The following is a 20219-nucleotide window of genomic DNA, read 5'->3' on the forward strand; positions in this document are numbered from 1 at the left end:
CTGATTGCCGTATGTGGAGTCGGGAAGGAATTTTTTTCCCCAATGTGGAGCTTACTCTTTGCCACATGGGTTTTTTTTGCCTTCCCCTGGATCAACATGTTAGGGCATGTTAGGTTAGGCTCTGGGTTGAACTAGATGGACTTAAAGTCTTCCTTCAACCTTAACAACTATGTAACTATGCACTCAGGCTGGCTAATAGCTGTAAATCATTCAGCTGTCGCAATGAGAACTAAATCTCTGAACACTAACAAATACTCAGAGATCACCCGAGCAACGAGTACACTCGCTCATCATTAGTACCCACGTATAAACGGAGTGAAAAAATACCCAAGCTATAAAGCGCTTCCACTTGGAAAAAAACGAGGATCCAAAAATGTGGATAAACTGGATCATAAATTTATTAAAACTGTTTTAAAAAATTCTAACAAGTGTTGCTAGAAATAAAATAAATTAAAAAAATAAATAAATAAAAGCTGAAACGCATTGTGTTTATGTCTTGTAATTTTTATTTAATTTCTAGCAACAATTATTAAGATTTTTAAAAACAGTTTTAATAAATTTACAATCCAGTTTATCCATGTTTTTCCCAAGTGCAAGCGCCTTATAGCTTGGGTATTTTTTCACTCTATTTCTAGTTTATTAGCTTTATAATAGAAAACTATCCGTAAAAATCAGATGTCGCTCTCATGTTCTGGGCGGAATTCAATTTTTCTTCTTGCACTCATAGACTTAACTGTGAGTTTCATCTGATACTTGAATGTAAGTAAATGCGCGCTGCGACTTTTTTATCTCACGATCACGAATACGCAGAGAAAAAAAAATCATTCAGCTGAACAGCTGAAAATCAGAAAGCACCCTTCCGATTTATACACACGTCTGCACGAGCCCTAAAGTGTAATTGTCCAGTAATAATGATGACGAGTTATCGCCATCATTACAGAGAAGTACCCAATCCTGCTAAAAGGGGAGAAAAAAAAGACCACTCATTTGCACTCAGGATGACGATCCCAGTGTTAAATTTCAATATTGGTGTAATAGTAGAACTTGCCTGTTACATGCCTATCTCTATTGCTTGTTACAGAACACTGTGACTGACCAGCTTCAGAAACGATACAACAGGGATCAGATTTACACCTATGTAGGCGATATTCTCATTGCGGTCAACCCATTCCGAAGTTTGGACCTCTACTCATCACAGGTCGGATTAATTTAAAGATTTCTTTGTAAATGTAGCACTGGGTCATAGTATTCAAAATATTAACTTTATTTTTCACTAAAAATATTTTGGCCATGATAGAATCTGCATATTTGTAGCTTTTTCTGGTGTTGCATAGCGCCACAAGACGCCATTTCTGGTGGCTCCTCCTTCAGTAATCCTCCATTCTGTCGTTCCCGCGCTTCCTGCTAACCTTCCAGATTTAAGTTTGGTTTGCCAGAAGATAACTGGATGACACAAAATGGTAGGAAATTGGATGACTATTTAGGAAGTTGCTCCACTTTTCATTTCAGATGGGTTGTAACTAGTGATGAGCGAATGTGCTTGGATAAGGTGCTCGGGTGCTAACCGAGTGTCTTCAACATTCTCGAAAAATATGTTCGAGTCCCCGCAGCTGCATGTCTAGTGTCTGTTTGTTAGTCAATCCCTGCACGTGTTGCGACTGTCGAACAGCCGTGAGACATACAGGTACGGGGACTCTAAAATATTTTTCGTGCACCCTGAAATCTCTCGGTTAGCACCCGAGCATGCTCAGATAACACCTTATCCCAGCACATTTGCTCATCGCTAGTTGCACAAAAAATCAGTTGCAAAAGTGTATTTAGCCTTATTCATCGCACTATTAAGTTTTTCCGGGAGTATGTCAGCACAAAATGACTGTTCAAATCAAGCACAGGCGATCGTTGCTCCCTTGGCGTGGTGAGCAGTTGAGTGCACCTTCCCACCTACTTCAAGAAAGAAGTGGGCAGAGATAAATGGAAAGGTGCACTGAAATATTTAGCCACGCCAATGGTGCACTGATCATCCGCGCTTGGTTTGAACAGCCATTTTGTGCTGACAGACTCCCTTAGAAACTCAATAGTGAGATAAATTGGCCATAGAAGGTTTCTTCACCGGCATCGCTTCTTGCATCACCTCTAACTCTCATTGGATCCTTGTCAATATGTTTAGTAGTATTTTTTGTATATAATATGTGAGAAAGCTAATTTTATATATGCAAAAAATGGCAGATCTTCTACTGCAGATTATTCTTAAAGGTGACTAAACCTAAAGAGATTTTCTTCAAAAGTTTAAAAAAATAAAAGAGATGGTCACCCTCCCAATTCCCCAACCTCACTCCTACCAGGTCCCCATTGGTCCCCAGAACCTGGTCTCTTCTTGGTTCCAATAAATGGTCATCCATCCAATTATAGGCTGAGGCTGATCACCAGCCTGGAACAACTAATAGAGAACACTCTTCTGTGACTAGTCTACACCTGACCCATTCTGCTGTAGATTTGCTATCGCTTTGCATTGTACCAATGTCCATTCTGTTTTTACAGCATTCAGAAACATACACAGGCACAAAAAGGACATCAAACCCTCCACATATCTTTGCTGTGGCCGACATAGCTTACCAGTCTATGGTTACATATAGTTCTGATCAGGTAATTCCTTTTTTCTATAAAATAGTCATCCACTGTTGTGTCCATATTTCATCATTAGTTATTGCATGCCGGTCCTAACTCTGATCACCAAGACTCGTGTGCACCGACAATGTACAAATTGCAATTTCCAACATCAGCAGCATATGCCTCCCCATGATACCACACATTTTTAGCCTTAGTTTATGAAGAGGTAGCTTTGCAGTTAAGATCCATATGCGCACCCATTTTGGTGGTCGGTTTTGCCTTCCTGGACATGAGGGCCTGGTGTTTGTTTCTCTCTCTAGGACTCTGTCATGTCCTTTCCCCAAAACCTGCATCCTCTTGCTTGCTAATATTGTAGTTCCATTTAAGAGTCCTATATTAGTTCTTAGATAAATGTTTTATTCTTGGGGGAATAGTTACAAATTTCCTACGCTAATTACACCGTCTTCCAAATTATTATGCAAATGATATTTTTCTCTGATTTTCCTAAATGATTGGTACAAATGACAGTCAGTCTAATAAAAGTCATCACCCGTTAGATTATACTTCGAATTTTATTGAAGAAACCTCCCAATGATAACAGTATAATCTCCAAAATGAATAAAACCTTAAAATGCACTGTTCCAAATTATTAGGCACAGTAGAATTTCTAAATATTTGATGTTTTAAAGAAGTGAAAATGCTCATTTGTGGAATTTGCAGCATTAGGAGGTCACATTCACTGAACATAAAAGCTATTTAACTCCAAAACCTCCTAACAGGCCAAGTTACATGTCAACATAGGAACCTTCTTTGAAATCACCTTCACAATTCTTGCATCCATTGAACTTGTGAATTTTTGGAGAGTTTCTGCTTGTATTTCTTTGCATGAAGTCAGAATAGCCTCCCAGAGCTGCTGTTTGGATGTGATGCCTCCCACCCTCATAGATCTTTTGCTTGATGATCCTCTAAAGGTTCTCTATAGGGTTGAGGTCAGGGGAAGATGGTGGCCACACCATGAGTTTATCTCCTTTTATGCCCATAGCAGCCAATGACCCAGAGGTATTCTTTGCAGCATGAGATGGTGTGTTATCATGCACGAAGATGATTTTGCTCCTGAAGGCACATTTCTGCTTTTTATTCCATGGAAGAAAGTTGTCAGTCAGAAACTCTATAAACTTTGCAGAGGTCATTTTCACATCTTCAGGAGCCTTAAAGGGCCCTACCAGCTGGTTCCCCATGATTCCAGCCCAAAACACGACTCCTCCACCTCCTTGCTGACGTCGCAGCCTTGTTGGGACATGGTGGCCATCCACCAACCATCCATTACTCCATCCGTCTGGACCATCCAGGGTTGCTCGACACTCATCAGTAAACAAGACTGTTTGAACTGTATGCCTGGGCCCACTACAACCGTTTCTGCTTGTGAACACTGTTTAGGGGTGGCTGAATAGTAGGTTTATGCACCACAGCAAGTCTTTGAAGGATCCTACACCTTGAGGTTCGAGGGACTCCAAAGGCACCAGCAGCTTCAAATAACTGTTTGCTGCTTTGAAATGGCTTTTAGCAGCTGCTCTCTTAATCCAATGAATTTGTCTGGCAGAAACCGTCCTCATTATGCCTTTATCTGCATGAACTCTGTGCTCTATTTCAGTCACAAATCTCTAAAGTTTTCGTGAAATATCTAATGTTTTCATCCCTTGACCAAGGCATTGTACTATTTGATGCTTTTCAGCAGCAGAGAGATCCTTTTTCCCATGTTACTTGAAAACTATGGCCTGCTTAATAATGTGGAACATCATTTTTAAGTAGTTTTCCTTTAATTAGAATCACCTGGAAAATAATTATCCCATGTGTTTAAGATTGATTTCAGTGATCCTTTGAGCCCTGAGACACAATACCATCCATGAGTTAAAACAAAACAATTGAATCTTTATGACAGTTAAATCCAATTTGCATAATAATTTGGAACACGGTGTAGTTGTACAAATATATTAAGGTGGTGATTAACCTCTGACACGTGTATAAACAACGTATATGTCAAAATATCAAATACCTAATTTAGTGCCATAAATAGAGTTCGATGGGCCCCGATTAGTGTTGAGCGATACCTTCCGAAATCCAGAAGTATCGGTATCGGATTGGATCGGCCGATATTCAAAAAATATCGGATATCACCAATACCGATACCCGATACCAATGCAAGTCAATGGGACAAAAATATCGGAATTAAAATAAACCCTTTCTTACCTTGTAGGTTAATTCTACATGAAGGAAAACAACTAAGAATAATGTAGGATGTATTGGGGGAGGTGGAGGAGACATTAAAGGCATAGAGGTTTAGGCCAGTCAAATGGAATAGCAGGAATTATTTTTTTAAGACATTCGGAGTTACAAAGATATTGACTATGTTAATCTTTTTTATATTTTGTCAGATATTTATGTTTCACTACTTCCATGCTCTTCACCTTCTTTTTAACTTCTCCCACACTTTCTTCTTCATCATCCTCAGCAGCAAAAAAGCTCCTCTATGTAATCCTATATAGTGTTTTTCCACAATCTAGCAGGATACGGATGGAAAGCCACTAATAGGATAAATTTGAAAAAATGTGCAGCAGGCTGCACTAATTGAAAACGGACAATGGAACGTATGAGGCAGTGACGCACCCTGAGCTGACTACAACCAGCGGTGGCTGCAGAACAGACTACAGAGTGAGCTGCACTCACACAGAGACCGTGCAGACAGCCGTGAATGGCGCTGCAAGGCAAAAACAAGGTTCTCACATAGCGGTTGCTAAATTAGCCTGGATAAAGCACAATGAAGCAAATCGCTATCTCAAAACTGGCCCTCAGTCAGAACAGCAGCATCCTGTCCCTAACTGAATTCACAACAGAGTGAACCCAAAATGGCGGCGGCAACTTTTATAGTGCATCATTACATGCCTAACATGCAGAACAGGATGTGCCCACACTTCTAATGATTCCTCATTGGCTGAATTAAATGAAACTGGCTCTTTGCATTATGGGATCTTCCGATTCCGGTATCCGATATACTGAAAGTATCGGAACTCTGTATCGGAATTCCAATACCGCGAATATCGGCCGATACCCGATACTTGCGGTATCGGACTGCTCAACACTAGCCCCGATGCAAAATTTGGGCCTCGCACCCTCACCTTGGCCCTTGTATCATTCTAGATCCTACAAATACACACATGTTTGCCACCATCATGGCTCCTTCCTGTAATAATGTTTCCCATCCTGGCCCCTTCCTGTAATATTGTCCTCAATCCTGGGTCCCATCCAGTAAGATGTCCTCCATCCTGGGTCCCTTCCTGTAATAATGTCCTCTATCCTCTGCCCTTTCCTAGTATAATGTCCTCCATCTTGGGCCACTTCCTGTTATAATGTCCCTCATTTTTGGCCCCTTCCTGCCATTCTTTTCCAATGCATTAAAAAAAATTAAACAATTCTTCTTACCTTTCTCCACTGTCATGACGCATGGCATCCTCTTCTATAAACAGAGAAGAGGCCATCAGCCGACTTCATGATGCCAGCCACGGGCGTCACATGATGACAACTGCCGGCCTTTGATTGGTGGCTGCATATATTGCAGTGCAGGGAGCTGATGGGTCTCTGCATCGTAATACATTTCAGCTGAACTTCAGCAGGAAGCAGCATCAATTCTTGTGCCCATGCGCATCCACCAACCTGGCAAAGGCTAATGTCAAAAATTGCCCATTTTTCAGTTATTTTTTGTTTTATTGGAAAAAACTGATTATTTGTGATGGACATTATTTTTATTTTTATTTACTAAAAGTTTTAGAAGCTAGTGCATCAATTGGTTTGTACTTTAAAAAAAAAACTACAGGTAATACAATCCTATATTTTTACTTTTTAATTTTAGTGCATTGTGATTTCTGGTGAGAGTGGTGCCGGAAAGACAGAAGGGGCTCATCTTCTAGTCCAGCAACTCACAGTCCTTGGAAAGGTGAAATCATATTTTATGTCTTCACATATAGTAGTTAATAACTGCTCAGTATGGAGCGCCCCCAAGGGCCGTGGGATACTCGGGCTGGGTCAGACAGTTCTTAAAAGGGATGTGTGACGGCAACAGTGACCTGGTCCATGGCCCTTGGCGTCCAATTAAAGGGGAAATAAAGTTTATGGGAGATTGTTCATGACGCCACCTGTGGTACTCGGCAATAAAGGTGTTAGCTGACACTGCTTCAGAGTCCGCTGGGGCTGTTGGTGATGCAGCAGAGTTGGTACAGCTCTACACAGGTTGAGCTAGACCCCAGGGCAACTGTATGTATAAGTGATGAGATGATAGTGGTTGTGGTAGGCCGGGCAGGTGTTGTAGGAATAACGCAAGTACACAATAAGGTGCAGTTTCCACTTTTACTCACAGTTCTCCAGTCCACAAACGTCAGCCTGATGCTGTGTTCTCCAGGTTAGTGGTCCCGCAATCTCCCAGGTAAATTGGGATGCACCTTTCCAAGAATCCTTTCATTTGCCTTTCTCTGGCTGTCTCACTATGCTGGCTTCCACTTCTCCTGCCCAGCACCTAACCCACAGTGTCTCAAGCCAGCAGCCACGAACCTGGTTGGCGATGTTTTCTCAGTCCCCTGGATTCTATACGGCTGCCTTTTTGGCGATGTATGGGTGGATGTGGCTGTGACTCTTGCAAAGCCACAGCCTCCGGTAACTTAGCTGAACTTGAAGTATTGCACTAAGTTGGGGCCGGTCCCCTAACTGCAACCTGGTCCGTCCACGTCTGGATACAGGCCCCACAGGTGGCTTCTGCACTTCCCATGCCCCTAGGACCTCTTCTGTCCTCCCAGGAGCTTCCTTCAATCTCTCCCTTTAAATTCTCTCTTCTGCTCTGCTCTCTCACTCCTTCTCTTTTGGTCTCCTAGGACCAACTGCTCTGCCCACTGTTCTTCCTAATAAGCTCCTCCCCTACTCTACCTACCCCACCCACTCTCGCCACCCATTCCTGTCCAACCGGGATGAGGCCTTCCTCCCTAAGGGTATGCCCAGGTGCCCCGACCGAACTGGTGTGTGTTGGATGTGAGTTTTAGGCCATGTGCACACTTTGCGGTGTGCTCTGTGGGTTTATCCCGCAGCGGAATTGATAAATCTGCAGGGCAAAACCGCTGCGGTTATCCCTGCAGATTTATCGCGGTTTGTTCCGCGGTTTCCGCTGCGGGATTACTCCTGTACTATTGATGCTGCATATGCAGCAATCTGCAGCATCAATAGTAATGTAAAAAATAATAAAAATTGGTTATACTCACCCTCTGACGTCGTGATCTCCTCGGCGCTGCACTCGGCGCTCCGATTCCAAAGCTGCTGTGCTGAGAAGGACCTTCGTGACGTCACGGTCATGTGACCGCGACATCACCACAGGTCCTGCTCGGCACAGCAACTCTGACCAGACGGCCGCGGGCAGCGCTGAGAGGTGAGTATATCATTATTTTTTATTTTAATTCTTTTTTTTTACACTATTCATGCTTCCCAGGGCCTGGAGGAGAGTCTCCTCTCCTCCACCCCGGGTACCACCCGCACATTAGCTTCTTACTTCCCGCAAAGTGGGCACAGCCCCATGCGGGAAGTAAGCGGTTCAATGCATTTCTATGGGTGCAGAATCGCTGCGATTCTGCACAAAGAAGTGACATGCTGCGGGTTGTAAACCGCTGTGTTTCTGTGTGGTTTTTACCGCAGCATGTGCACTGCGGTTTGCGGTTTCCATAGGGTTTACATGTTAATGGAAACGCTATGGAAGCTGCTGCGGACCCGCAGCATCAAAATCACCACGGATCCGCGGTAAAAACCGCGAAGTGTGAACATGGCCTTAGAGTCCTGTGTAGTGCTCCCTCCTTACCTCAGAGTAGGATACCACACCTCTGGATGAGTTGCAGTACCTCTGTGGCGACTGGACCCCAGGGGTGCCACAAATACACAATCTCATCTACTTGTTTTGAATCTATCTCTGTACTTCTGCCTTGATTTTGAGCTATGGCTTTACAAGAGCCAGAGAAGGGCAGCAATAGATGTAAAAATTAGCAGGTGGGAAGGTGCACATGTTGGCCATGCTATGGGTGCACCAAGCACCTGTGCTGGGTTTGAACAGTTATTTTGTGCTGAAAGACTAACTTTAAAAATATTCACTATATCATTTGCATTTATTAGAGATGAGCGAATCGATCTGTTGCAAATTGACTTTCTAAAGCTGGCAAGTCCTGGTGAATTCATACAATTTGCAATTTGATTAATGAAAAAATAAAATATGAATCAACTGGAGAGCAGCCTTATGACATCAGATGTGGTTGGGCAGGCTTCCCCATAATGCCTTGCAGCTATTACATCATGTTGTCCAGTGCAGCTTATCAGAACGAACAATCACAGGACTATAGATACAAGATACTCAAGAAAAGCAACAGCAACCACATGGTATGGATCTATGTACTGACTTTCTCTTATACTCAATAAACATTTGCTGTTATAGTAAAGGACTCCGGAACAATTTCGGACTAGTTGCTAATAGACCTGGACAAAAGGGGGAGGATGTGGAAACCACAAACAAAAATTGTGACTCAGTGTCCATAATAAATGCAAAATTTTATTTACAATATCAAAAAATTAGAGACAAGTAAATGACACTGACAAAACGCATAGAATGCAGCCACTAAAAAACACCAACAGCTGTGCAAAGTGGATGCCCCAGCCTAAGTAATACCCAGGTACTTTATCTAATTTATACTAAAATATGTCTTACACCAACCCATCACATACTATGTATCTATCTTGTTTATTCACCAATATATATTCTAGTATGGAATCATACGGTTACACTAATTAGAACCACTACGGTTGTTTACATGGGATAAGCCAGGGATGATGTCGCGTTATAACTATCAAATAAAAAGTACCACATAATAAATGCCAGGATGTACATAAATACCTCAAGTAAGTGGCAGATGTATATACCCTTAGGCTGGCGCGTCACCCCGACGCGCGTTTCGGATGTCCTTCGTCCTTCCCTGACAAAATTTTGCATTTATTATAGACACTTTGAGTTGCAATTTTTGTTTGTGGTAATCACAGTGACTATGCAAGATGACGGTAGGAAAATCAATGGCAATGTTTTGATTTTGCAGCATAAAAATAGGATGTCAGACCTTACCATTACATATATGGGATATATATGCCTACATTTGATTGTGGTGTTCTACTGCAGTGCTGAAAAACATAAAAAATGAGAGTGGTAGGTGACTAATAAACAGATTCCAATAATAGGGAGGTGCTGGACCTGCAGAGTCTGTGTGACTGTGAATTGATTGATCTGTGCAGTAGCAGTACCTTAATAACACCATTTTTTTTTATTCTGGATGCACTGCAAAAAAGGAAGGCAGATAAAACCCTATTTCCTAATTTTGTGTTTGCATTAAAGAGCTCAAAAGGGGGCAATACAGTACTCGGAGACCTCAAAGTATTATATATGTTCTTTCTGGGTGATTAGAGGCTTGGCCACATTGAGATTTGCTGTGAATCAAATTTTTGTGGAAAATTTGGCAAAATTGGTAAATTTTAATCTTAAAAGACTCACTTATCTTTAGTACACATCTCTGGTCATTTTAGATTTTTTTTCAATTCGGTGTGCTTTTTTTTCCCCAACCTTGTGTCTAAAAGCAAGAGTATAATTTACAGAATGTATTGTAAAATGTAATTAATCTTGATATTGTAAATCATTCTTTAAACACTTGTTCCCTTGGGGAACTTGGCAAAAATTATTTGCGGAAAATCAACATAAACAAAGCTTTTCTTCACGCCTGAAATTTACCTAGTGGCTCTATGGGAATTTCCATTGCAAAACAGCCTTATTTAACTTTTACAAAATAAATTCTGTTTGTCTAGCTAATCTCTGCAAAGGAGAGCGATGGTATTTGTTCGGATTCATGGAAAGCGTAGCTCATTGTGAAAAGCTGGAATTCTGTAAAAAACGGTTTTCATCACAGAACAGAATATAATTGGTCTTCTACTTAAAATGATATCATTAGTGTAAAATCTAAATGGTATAACTGCCGTAAGACAATTATCATAAAGGGAAATCAGTGCACTCATTATGAAATAAAGAAGTTTTTTGTAGAAGGATACAAATTTTATCAAATTTAAAAAGAAAAAAAATCGTGTGGCTATGTGGTAAAGAGTTATAGCTCTTTTAAGAAGGGAAGGAAAAAACAGAAAAAAGCAAACATGAAAAAAAATTAACTTGAATGAAAATATTATTTATAAAAATGATTTAGAAAATTGTAAAAACAATTCAAAATCATAATGCAATATTGCCAACGAATGATCTCATTCATATAATGTATATGATGTCATAAAATAAACAGCAAAAAGTCAGACATAATTTGCCAACATCTTAGATAACATTATATATATATATATATATATATATATATATATATATATATATATACACATATATATGTACATACAGTATATATACACTTACACTATGTATATCCAGTATTAAAAAGGTGATTGCTATGATTTCAAATGTCCATAAGATCAGGTTCTTGATAAATGAGGCCTAATGTTATAAGTCATCGATTACATTTTTGTCTCCAATAATGCAGCCAAAATTCTTAATAATAACCTGGGAGTCAAATAACTGTATATTGTGTTATTAAGTTCCTGATTAATGGTAAAAAATTTTTTTTTTTCCAAGTTTTTCCGCCAATTATAGAGGTCTGTCCTTAGATGAGATTTAGGGCTTCTGTTGTAAGATCCATCGTTGCCAAATGTTCAAGAAGAAGAGTTTAAGAAACTAAGATAAAGTTATAAGGAGTTTTCCCTTTTTCTAGGCAAACAACAGAACATTGCAGGAGAAGATTTTGCAGGTGAATAATCTGGTGGAAGCCTTTGGAAATGCTTGCACTATCATTAACGAAAATTCAAGTCGCTTTGGGAAATACTTAGAAATGAAATTCATCAACAATGGAACAGTTGTAGCAGCCCAGATCTCCGAATACCTCCTGGAAAAATCCAGAGTTGTCCACCAGGCGATGTACGTTGTTACAATGTTGATTCATTGATATCAATCAGTTAAGTTTCAAATTAAAGGTTATGGGTTTTTTGGGGGGGACGATGGTGATTGGAAAAATGTAATAAAGGCAAGAATTGTGTTAAAATACCAAACTAGCCATTACTCACATATTCAAACCTCCCCTGATCAGTTGGTCCCTGCCAGTCACACCCATCACTCACATGACAGATGCAGCCAATCACTGGCTTCAGAGGTCACATGCTGTACATGCATTGGTCATCTCTGAGGCCAGTAATTGGCTACAGTGATCACGTGAATGTTGGACATAATGACATCACTGCTGAACCAGCAGGGACCATCAAAGAGGTGGGGGTTGGAATAGGTGATTGGTGGTTATATTATTATTTTAACATATTTACTATTAGTCTGTTAATTTCAATATCCTGGAGAAATATTTTTAAAAATCAACCACTAATTCTTAATATATTTATCAAAACATAGTATTAAATGTTTATCTATATTTTCTCTGATATATAAGTTACTACATATGTGCATCTCAACTTGATGTAGCATGAGTGTCATTACACGTCATTACAATTGTACAGAACAAGGTCATACATGTCTACAAGCTTACCACCATACTTCTATACGTCTAACAGGCTCATAACAGCCAGATCCTGTAACAATCAAACACTCAATGTAGACGTAACCTTGGATGGAGCCAAGCTGACAATATTCTGCCCATTGATCCACCGGGCTGCTTTTTCTGATCACTACATTCTCCATTGCATCCTGTTTCTGTAGACAAGAGCTGAATATACAAATGAGTTGATATGAGATTTTAGATTTTTTTTTTTAATGACCATATTGACCACCAAATTAGTATTTTACAAATCAAAACTAGTGGTATGGCTGTATGGGTGTAAAATGGGTCATAGTACAAGAAAAAAAAAGATTCCAGTATTATAGTAATTTGAGATACCATGGCTGAGAAGTCAACCTTAGAAATCACAATAAATTAGCCAGGAAGGACATTGAGGGTGTGTCAGTGCACTTGGAATTTACTGACACGCCCCCAGTGTGCTTCCTGACTAATCTGCATGAACCTTCAAAGCTTAAGAAAGGATTAACATTGATTGCCTATCCTTGGCATAGGTCATCAATGTCTGATGAGCGGGTGTGCAATACCCGATACACCCGCAAATTAGCCGTTCTCTGTGCCAGTGGCTGCCAGAAAGTCTCAGTTATGGAGCTACTCCATCTATTGATAGTGGCCATAGCTGGGTACTGCACTTCCGCCTCGTATTGTTTTGAATAGGGGGCGGATGAGCAGTACCCGGCCTCAGCATTATCAGTAGACAGAGCCGCATCGCAACTGAGCACTAATGGCAGCCACCGGCATCTAGAGCAGCTGATTAGCGTAGGTGCCTGGTGTCGGACCCCCGATGATAAGACATTGATCACCTATCCTAACGACAGGTCATCAATGTTAAAGTAGTGGACAACCTCTTTAATTTCTTGCCTGGCAACCATTATAATTTTTAATCTGTCCATTTCACACATAATCAGCCGTACCATTAGTTTGTTTTGGTAACACCGTCCTGGTATGCTTCCTTTAGGGATTCTGAAAACCTCTAAAGGGGTATTTTGATATCAGAAAACAATGGTTATTTTTTGCATAATGAAAAGACATGCCATTTTTATATAGTGTACTTATCAGTGTATGGCAGTTATCAAAGTAGGAACCCTTGTGGTTTACTTCTACATCTGTATAGGAAGTATCTGGTGCTAGAAAAACACAGGAGCTTGGCTCCTTAGATGTAGACCATTCTTTCAAAATCCCCGTCAACCTTGGCTAAAAAATTAGTGCATCAGTGATTGCTATTTTTGTTGCCCGAATGGCGAGTGCTCTCCACAAATTCTCGAGGTGACGCTGTAAAGATCAGGAGTCTACTGTACAGATCTGTCATATGATGGTTCTGTTACAGGATCATGGCTGCCACTATAAAAAGAAGCCACAACGCTTGTGTGAGCAGACACTTTGGGCCAGATTCATCTAAGCTTTTACGCCAATATTCTGGAGTAAAAAGCTTTCAAAATTTGCATCTTGGGGCTGCACTGAAATTGTGCACCTTTTGACGTTCTTATGCCATTTTTGTTCCCAGCTCTGACACAGTTGGAGGCGCTGAGGCAGGGAGGGAGTGTAGTGACCACCACTTATCAAATTCATGACGAGTGGTGGCATTCACAGGGACTGGAGTAGAAATTGTGGTGAGGTGCACACCGCTTGTCCAACACTCCTGATTCAAGCGTCTCTTAATCAATCAAGAGCCTTTGATTAATGAGACCTCCTAATTAAGACCAGCCTGAACAATGATGGTCTTGATGAATCAGAGCCTTGAACTGCAGTTATCAGACCTCTGTTGTATAATGAGCCCTCCTTCTGTGTTACCATCACATGATCAACGCTGACTTTTATCTGCTGTAAGGATGTAAGGAAACAATCCATATTTCTAGGAAATGATCTCAAGCAGAGATTTTTTTTCTCCAATATATTTTAATTTAGATTTAATCAGAAACCAGATCCCACAATATAAACTGCATATACAGTATTAATAACTGGATCTCTTAGACGTGTCGAGGCTGTTGTGTTTACTTAAAAGTCCATGTAAGTCTCAAAAGAATCAAATTGAATATTTTATGAATCCAGTTACAGATAAATAAAGCTAAAATGCTCATTTTACTATTGGGCAGGAAAACTTTCATAAATGATCATACTGCTTTTCATTTTGGCTGTAAAAAGTTATGAACTGTACATTTGGAAAGCGGTAGTTCCACCTGGAATCCCCTATCCCTATGTTCTGTTAGAGCATATAGCTGGCAAATAGTAAGGTGTGCACAGATCTTCTGGGTAGCGCATGTCATACTCAAGTGGACTTCTCTTAACCTAATCTAAAGCCTCTGTCACTCCCGTTCTTTTCCCCGGCCAGTTCCACCTCGTCATGCTTGACTGATGCCTGAAGTCACACAGAATAGAAGCTGTCAGTTAAGCAAGAGGCGGTGCTGGGCGGGGAATAGAGCTGGAGTGACATAGGCATCAGACCTACACATAGCTCTTCGGCCTCATAGGTATATCACGTCAAACGCTGATTTCTCAGGACTCAGGAGCAGAGGAATAGACTGGCCATTTAAATGCATGGCTGGAGTTGTCTTTGAAAGAGCTATTATGTGCACATATAAATAGTTTAGGGCAGTGGTCCCCAATCTTTCTGACCTTGAGAGCCACATTCAGCTCTGAGAGAGGGTTGTGAGCCACATTCAGCTCTGAGAGAGGGTTGTGAGCCACATCCAGCTCTGAGAGAGGGTTTTAAGCCACATTCAGCTCTGAGAGAGGGTCATGAGCCCCATCCGGCTCCCATCCCCTCACAATAGTGACAACCAAAGCCCAGATTACAAGTATAATGATAACCGAAGCTTTTCCACACTCAACACACTTTCACATCCAGCTTCAAGCACCTCCCCTGACAGGTAGTATCATCCTGTCTCCAGCACATCATACTTAAATTATCTCTAAACCACTAAGACCTGTATATGTGCATCCAGGTCTGGTCTTTTTTGTAGGGCTACTCACAAAAATCACCTTTTTGAGGTGTGCTCCTCATACCTGTTTGCTAGACGTGGAGCTAATGCACCAATCTGGCAAAAAGTGGCGAGCCACAACTCATGGGACCTTGAGTCACATGTAGCTCCTGAGGTACAGGCAAGAAAAAATCTAGATTAAGTACATATGAGGGTATCTATCCTGCTCCCCTCCAATTCCCTCATCTTCATCACTTCCCGCAGACTGCAGTAATTTATGATATTTCTTTGTCTCCCATTTATTTTAGTTGCCATATGTCCGCCCCTAAAAAAGCTTCTAAAAACAAAACTTAAATATCTACAATGTATTATTACTCCTCGACAGACTGACATCTCTAAAAAAAAAAAAGAAGCTAAAATCAACTATATCAGCCGTTCTTTTTAATAACTCAATTTTCACCTGTTTTTTGACAATTCGTTCTTTTCAGAGGAGAAAAAAATTTCCACATTTTCTATTACATCTACGCCGGATTGTCAGAAAAGAAGAAACTTGTGCATTATAAATTGCCAGAAAACAAGCCTCCCAGGTAATGGCATAGATTAGAATGAAGCATGATACCCAACGATGGCCACTTATTACTATTCCACTCTCATTTCAGTGCTAATCATTTCTCTCCCAACTTTCAGATACCTGGAGAACGAGCATATTAAAATGGTACAAGACTTTATGAATAACGCCTTCTATAAAACTCAGTTTGACTTAATTGAACAATGTTTCAAAGTAATAGGTTTTACAATGGAGGTGAGTTTTTTATTTGACTAAAGTATTGTACATCTTCGGACTGTATTCCCATTGAAAGTTGTACTGATTATATAATGTACAGTGCATTTTATTGCCTAGAAATGTATGGGTCCCCTTCATTTCTGATGTCCTTTGTTGCTATGTTGTGGTCACGATGGACCATTTTTTTTTATTTGAAGTTAGACCACTCACCCGTATTCCAAACAAACAATCCCAATTTTTCAGGATTTTTTTAAGACGGTAGTGTCACAATATGTACCCCATGTTCAAGATGAAGTAGGACCTGTCACTTGCAATAAATATGTATTTCTTAACCTGGTGTAAATATTGCTGTTCTTCTAAATCTGACATTGTTGTTTTTTATTTCTGGCCCTCTCCATTTGTGAAATAAGGCCTCCTTTTCCTCATATATAACTCTATACCCCTTGATGAAGTTATTTGAGAAACGCGCGTCGTGGTACCGGGCAGTGTGTGTCACATGGCTCACTGACTAAGGACTATGGGGTGTGGTGGGTAACTGTCCTCTTTGGAGGGAATGTTTTTATACTGGTTTTGCTAACCCCTTTTTTATACCTTGGAGTAGTTCTATACAAATCGATTTGTATGTTATTATTGACTGTTGTATCGATTGGAGTTATTTATTCATATAAGGCCATGTTACCATGTTCAGTATTTGGTCGGTATTTTACATCAGTAATTGTAAACCAGAACCAGGAATGGAAGAGTTAGAGAAAAAGTATAATAGAAACACGTCACCACTTCTGTATTTATCACCCACTCTTGGTTTTGGCTTACAAATACTGATGTAAAATACTGACCAAATACTGAACGTGTGAACGTAGCCTTATAACCATGGATTATTAAAATTCAGTTTCACAGTTGTTTCATTTCATTGTAATCATGGATTTCTAAACGCCTATATTGTTTGTTTACTTTGAACTTAAATTTATACTCTTACTACTTTATTCTGGTAATTTATTCTTTATATATATTGATACTATATTATGCCATTAGGGGATTTACCATTGATCAGATTGCCTTTTTGGGTTTTCATGGAGTGTTTTTGATATTTTTTCTTTAGCAATTTTGTGTGATTAATTTTTTCTATATTTAATAAAATGTATACATTGGTATCTAATACAGCATGGGCCTTTGACTATTATGGTATATATTTTTCTTTAAGAGTAATTTAAAGATACTTTTGGTACTCTTTAATGCTTTGTACATTTCTATAATTTATTATAGGTCTTTTGATCCACATTTTGTTACTAATTGTATATAAATCTAGCTTAGTTAACCATGAGAGCGTGGTCCTTAACACTTTTCTGCGGGAGTCTTCTTCACGACCATGCCTCCATGGATAAAAAAACAGGGAGGAGGTGGCCACATCTCTGGAACGTAGAGAAGCAGGAGGATGATGCAACAACTCCGGATTCAGGAGAACAGCGACATTTCCACCGAGTAAAAAAATATACATATTTATGGACGGTGACAGGTCCTCTTAGAGTGATTAATGTAGAATTGATACTACGCTTTGATGGAGTTTTTCTACTTGCTTTTGCAACTGCTACTTGGCATTGAGTGATAAATTGTTCTGCTGAGTTTTGCCAGTTACATAATGTGAACCAAATCCAATTAGCAATTGAATTCAATCCAATCATTTGGTTAATTCGTTTCTTAATGATTCTGAAATAATATGTTTGCACTTTCTTAGGCATCTGGAATGAGGCAAATCATGTTTTACAGCATATTTTTTTGTAAACATAGAATATATTATGGGCAGCACGGTGGCTCAGTGGTTAGCACAGTCTCGCCTCGCTGGGTTCTTGGGTTCAAATCCCACCAAGGACAACATATGCAACAGAGTGCTTTATTATTAATCTCTATAAATCTTTCATGTGCAAAGAACATGATAAAGCATTAGTCTATAAATATACAGGGTAAGTATTCATTAGTGAAAGTGGGGTTACCACATGACACCATATGCTATCCTGTTTGTTCCTATATTTTTATTATAATTCATTTTTGTAATAAAAATTAATAGAGATTAATAGTAAAGCATTCCGTTTTCTTCTTTGGTGGGATATCCTTTTGGAGTTTTTTAATAATAATAATAATAATAATAATAATAATAATAATAATGGATCTTTCGCTTGAAAGAAAAATCAATGGGGGAATATGGGTTTGGAGAAACAATATGTTTCCAGATTATCTAATATTTAATATTACAGTTTGTATGTTCTCCCCCTGTTTGCTTGGGTTTTCTCCAAGTTCTCCGGTTTCCTCCCATACTCCAAAGGTATACTGATAGGTAATTTAGATTGTGAGCCCCAATGGGGACAGTGATGATAATGTGTGTGGAATTAATAGTGCTATATATGTGAGTAAAATAAATAAACACTGTAATGTATTCAGAATGAGTATATTACGGATTATCTCTATCCTTATTTCAGAAGCATGGATTTTACATTCCTTTTAGCAGAATGAATATAAAATCTAGTGAGCTTTTGCTGTGTGCGAGATGCCACCTGTGACAGTAGATGATAGGCTGATTATGTACAGCATTGGGATGGTTTGTCAAGTTACTGATTTACAGAATACAATAATAGTAATTCACCAAGCTCAAGAGAAGCAAAAACACAGTGAGTTAATTTACGAATATATCTCAATAGGCTGTAAATCAGAAAAGCAAAAATCAGGCAATAATTTTGAGAGGTCCCTGTGTAATAAGCTGCCAGATCGAGAAGGAGGACATACGGTAGGTGCTTCTAAAGGGATAATGTTTAAGAAAAAAACAGAGCTGCCTCCAAAGAGTTTGTAAATGGTTAATCTGAGTCTCTCATTTTATTCACAAATAGCAGCAACCTGAGTAAAAGTAAATTACAGGGTATACCTTGGTTGCTGCTTCTTCTAGCCCTCTCCTCCTTCCACTGATGCACTATACACCGAGGAGAAAAAGGGTAACAATGTTTTGACCTTTTGATTTTCAGGCTCCACATCTCACCATCCACTACTGCATCTAAAGTGAGACTGCCATCATTTTATAGACAATGCTCTTAGCTATTTTATACATAAATTTGACTTGCAGCTATTTAGCATATGATTAGTTATGCAGATTCTTGTGTTGTCACTGCATTGTTACTATTTTGCTCATGTTGGTGGAAAAGTCTTTTTCTTCCTGCAAACCACAAATTACAACCAGTTCTCACATTCCCTATTAGATCGGTGTGTTATTGAGTTGATTCCCAAGTGAAAGGTCACTGGTTCAAATCAAGGAGCAGCCATGAAGAAGATTTCCCAAGAAAAGAGAAACAGCATCATCCAACTCATCGATAGCGGTCTGTCGACAAAGAAAATGTGCAAAATGGATCATGAGCGTGCCATGACAGATGGAAGAATAAGAAACAAAGTCCGTTGATCCATTCAAATGCCAAGAGGTGGACGTCCAGGCAAAATATCGGAGCCAACAAGTCAGCTCATCACAAGGTCTATCAGTTCTGGCACAACAAGCACAGCAGTGGAGGTGGCTCGCATGTTTCATAATAGCCAGATCACAGACGTCCATGCAAAGACCATGCGATGCACTTTACACAAGTCTGCAATGGTGGGCATGAAAAATGGTGAAGAAGCCTTGACTTCAATATCGTCATAAGAAGTGTCAGCTCGAGTTTGCAAAATAATACGAGAAGAGCACAGTAGAAGATTGGAAATGGGTAATTTGGAGCAATGAGATGAAAGTCAAAAGACTAGCCTCTGAGGGGTGCAAATGGGTATGGAAGAAACAAGAGAAAAAGGGGGTAATGGATTAAGAAATGAAAGTAACTGTAAAGTAACAAGTTTGGTGGAGGAATACTGATTATATGGGGTTGTTTTACAGCAAAAGTCATTGGACACTTGACCAGGATTGATGGTGGTCTCAATGCTGAGCTATATGTGATTATCCTACAAGATGAGTCCTACACTCGAGTACAATGAGTATGAAAAGAATGAAATATTATTCCAGCAGGACAATGACCAAGAAGCATACGTCTAGTTTGGCAAAGAAATAGTTCAATGACAATGAAGTAGAGGTGTTGGATTGGTCCCCACAGTCCCTAGACCCCCAACCCAATCCAACACTTGTGGGTAGAGTTGAAGAAAAAGCTGTATACATACCCAAGTAAGTCGACCAGTATGCAC

The 20219-nt window shown here is 39.8% G+C and overlaps 1 protein-coding gene across 1 annotated transcript in view; it reads left to right on the top strand.

Annotated features, from left to right (window-relative positions):
• MYO3A (myosin IIIA) overlaps positions 1-20219 on the top strand; it is a 165779-nt gene that overhangs the window by 39224 nt on the left and 106336 nt on the right. Inside the window, exons 10-15 of the mRNA XM_077268419.1 lie at positions 1082-1198; positions 2539-2643; positions 6512-6595; positions 11478-11680; positions 15727-15825; positions 15926-16040. Coding sequence (XP_077124534.1) covers positions 1082-1198; positions 2539-2643; positions 6512-6595; positions 11478-11680; positions 15727-15825; positions 15926-16040 — 723 coding nt within the window. The remainder of the gene's footprint in view (positions 1-1081; positions 1199-2538; positions 2644-6511; positions 6596-11477; positions 11681-15726; positions 15826-15925; positions 16041-20219) is intronic.

This window comes from Ranitomeya variabilis, chromosome 6, assembly GCF_051348905.1.
Source record: "Ranitomeya variabilis isolate aRanVar5 chromosome 6, aRanVar5.hap1, whole genome shotgun sequence".
In the NCBI taxonomy this organism is placed as follows: Eukaryota; Metazoa; Chordata; class Amphibia; order Anura; family Dendrobatidae; genus Ranitomeya; species Ranitomeya variabilis.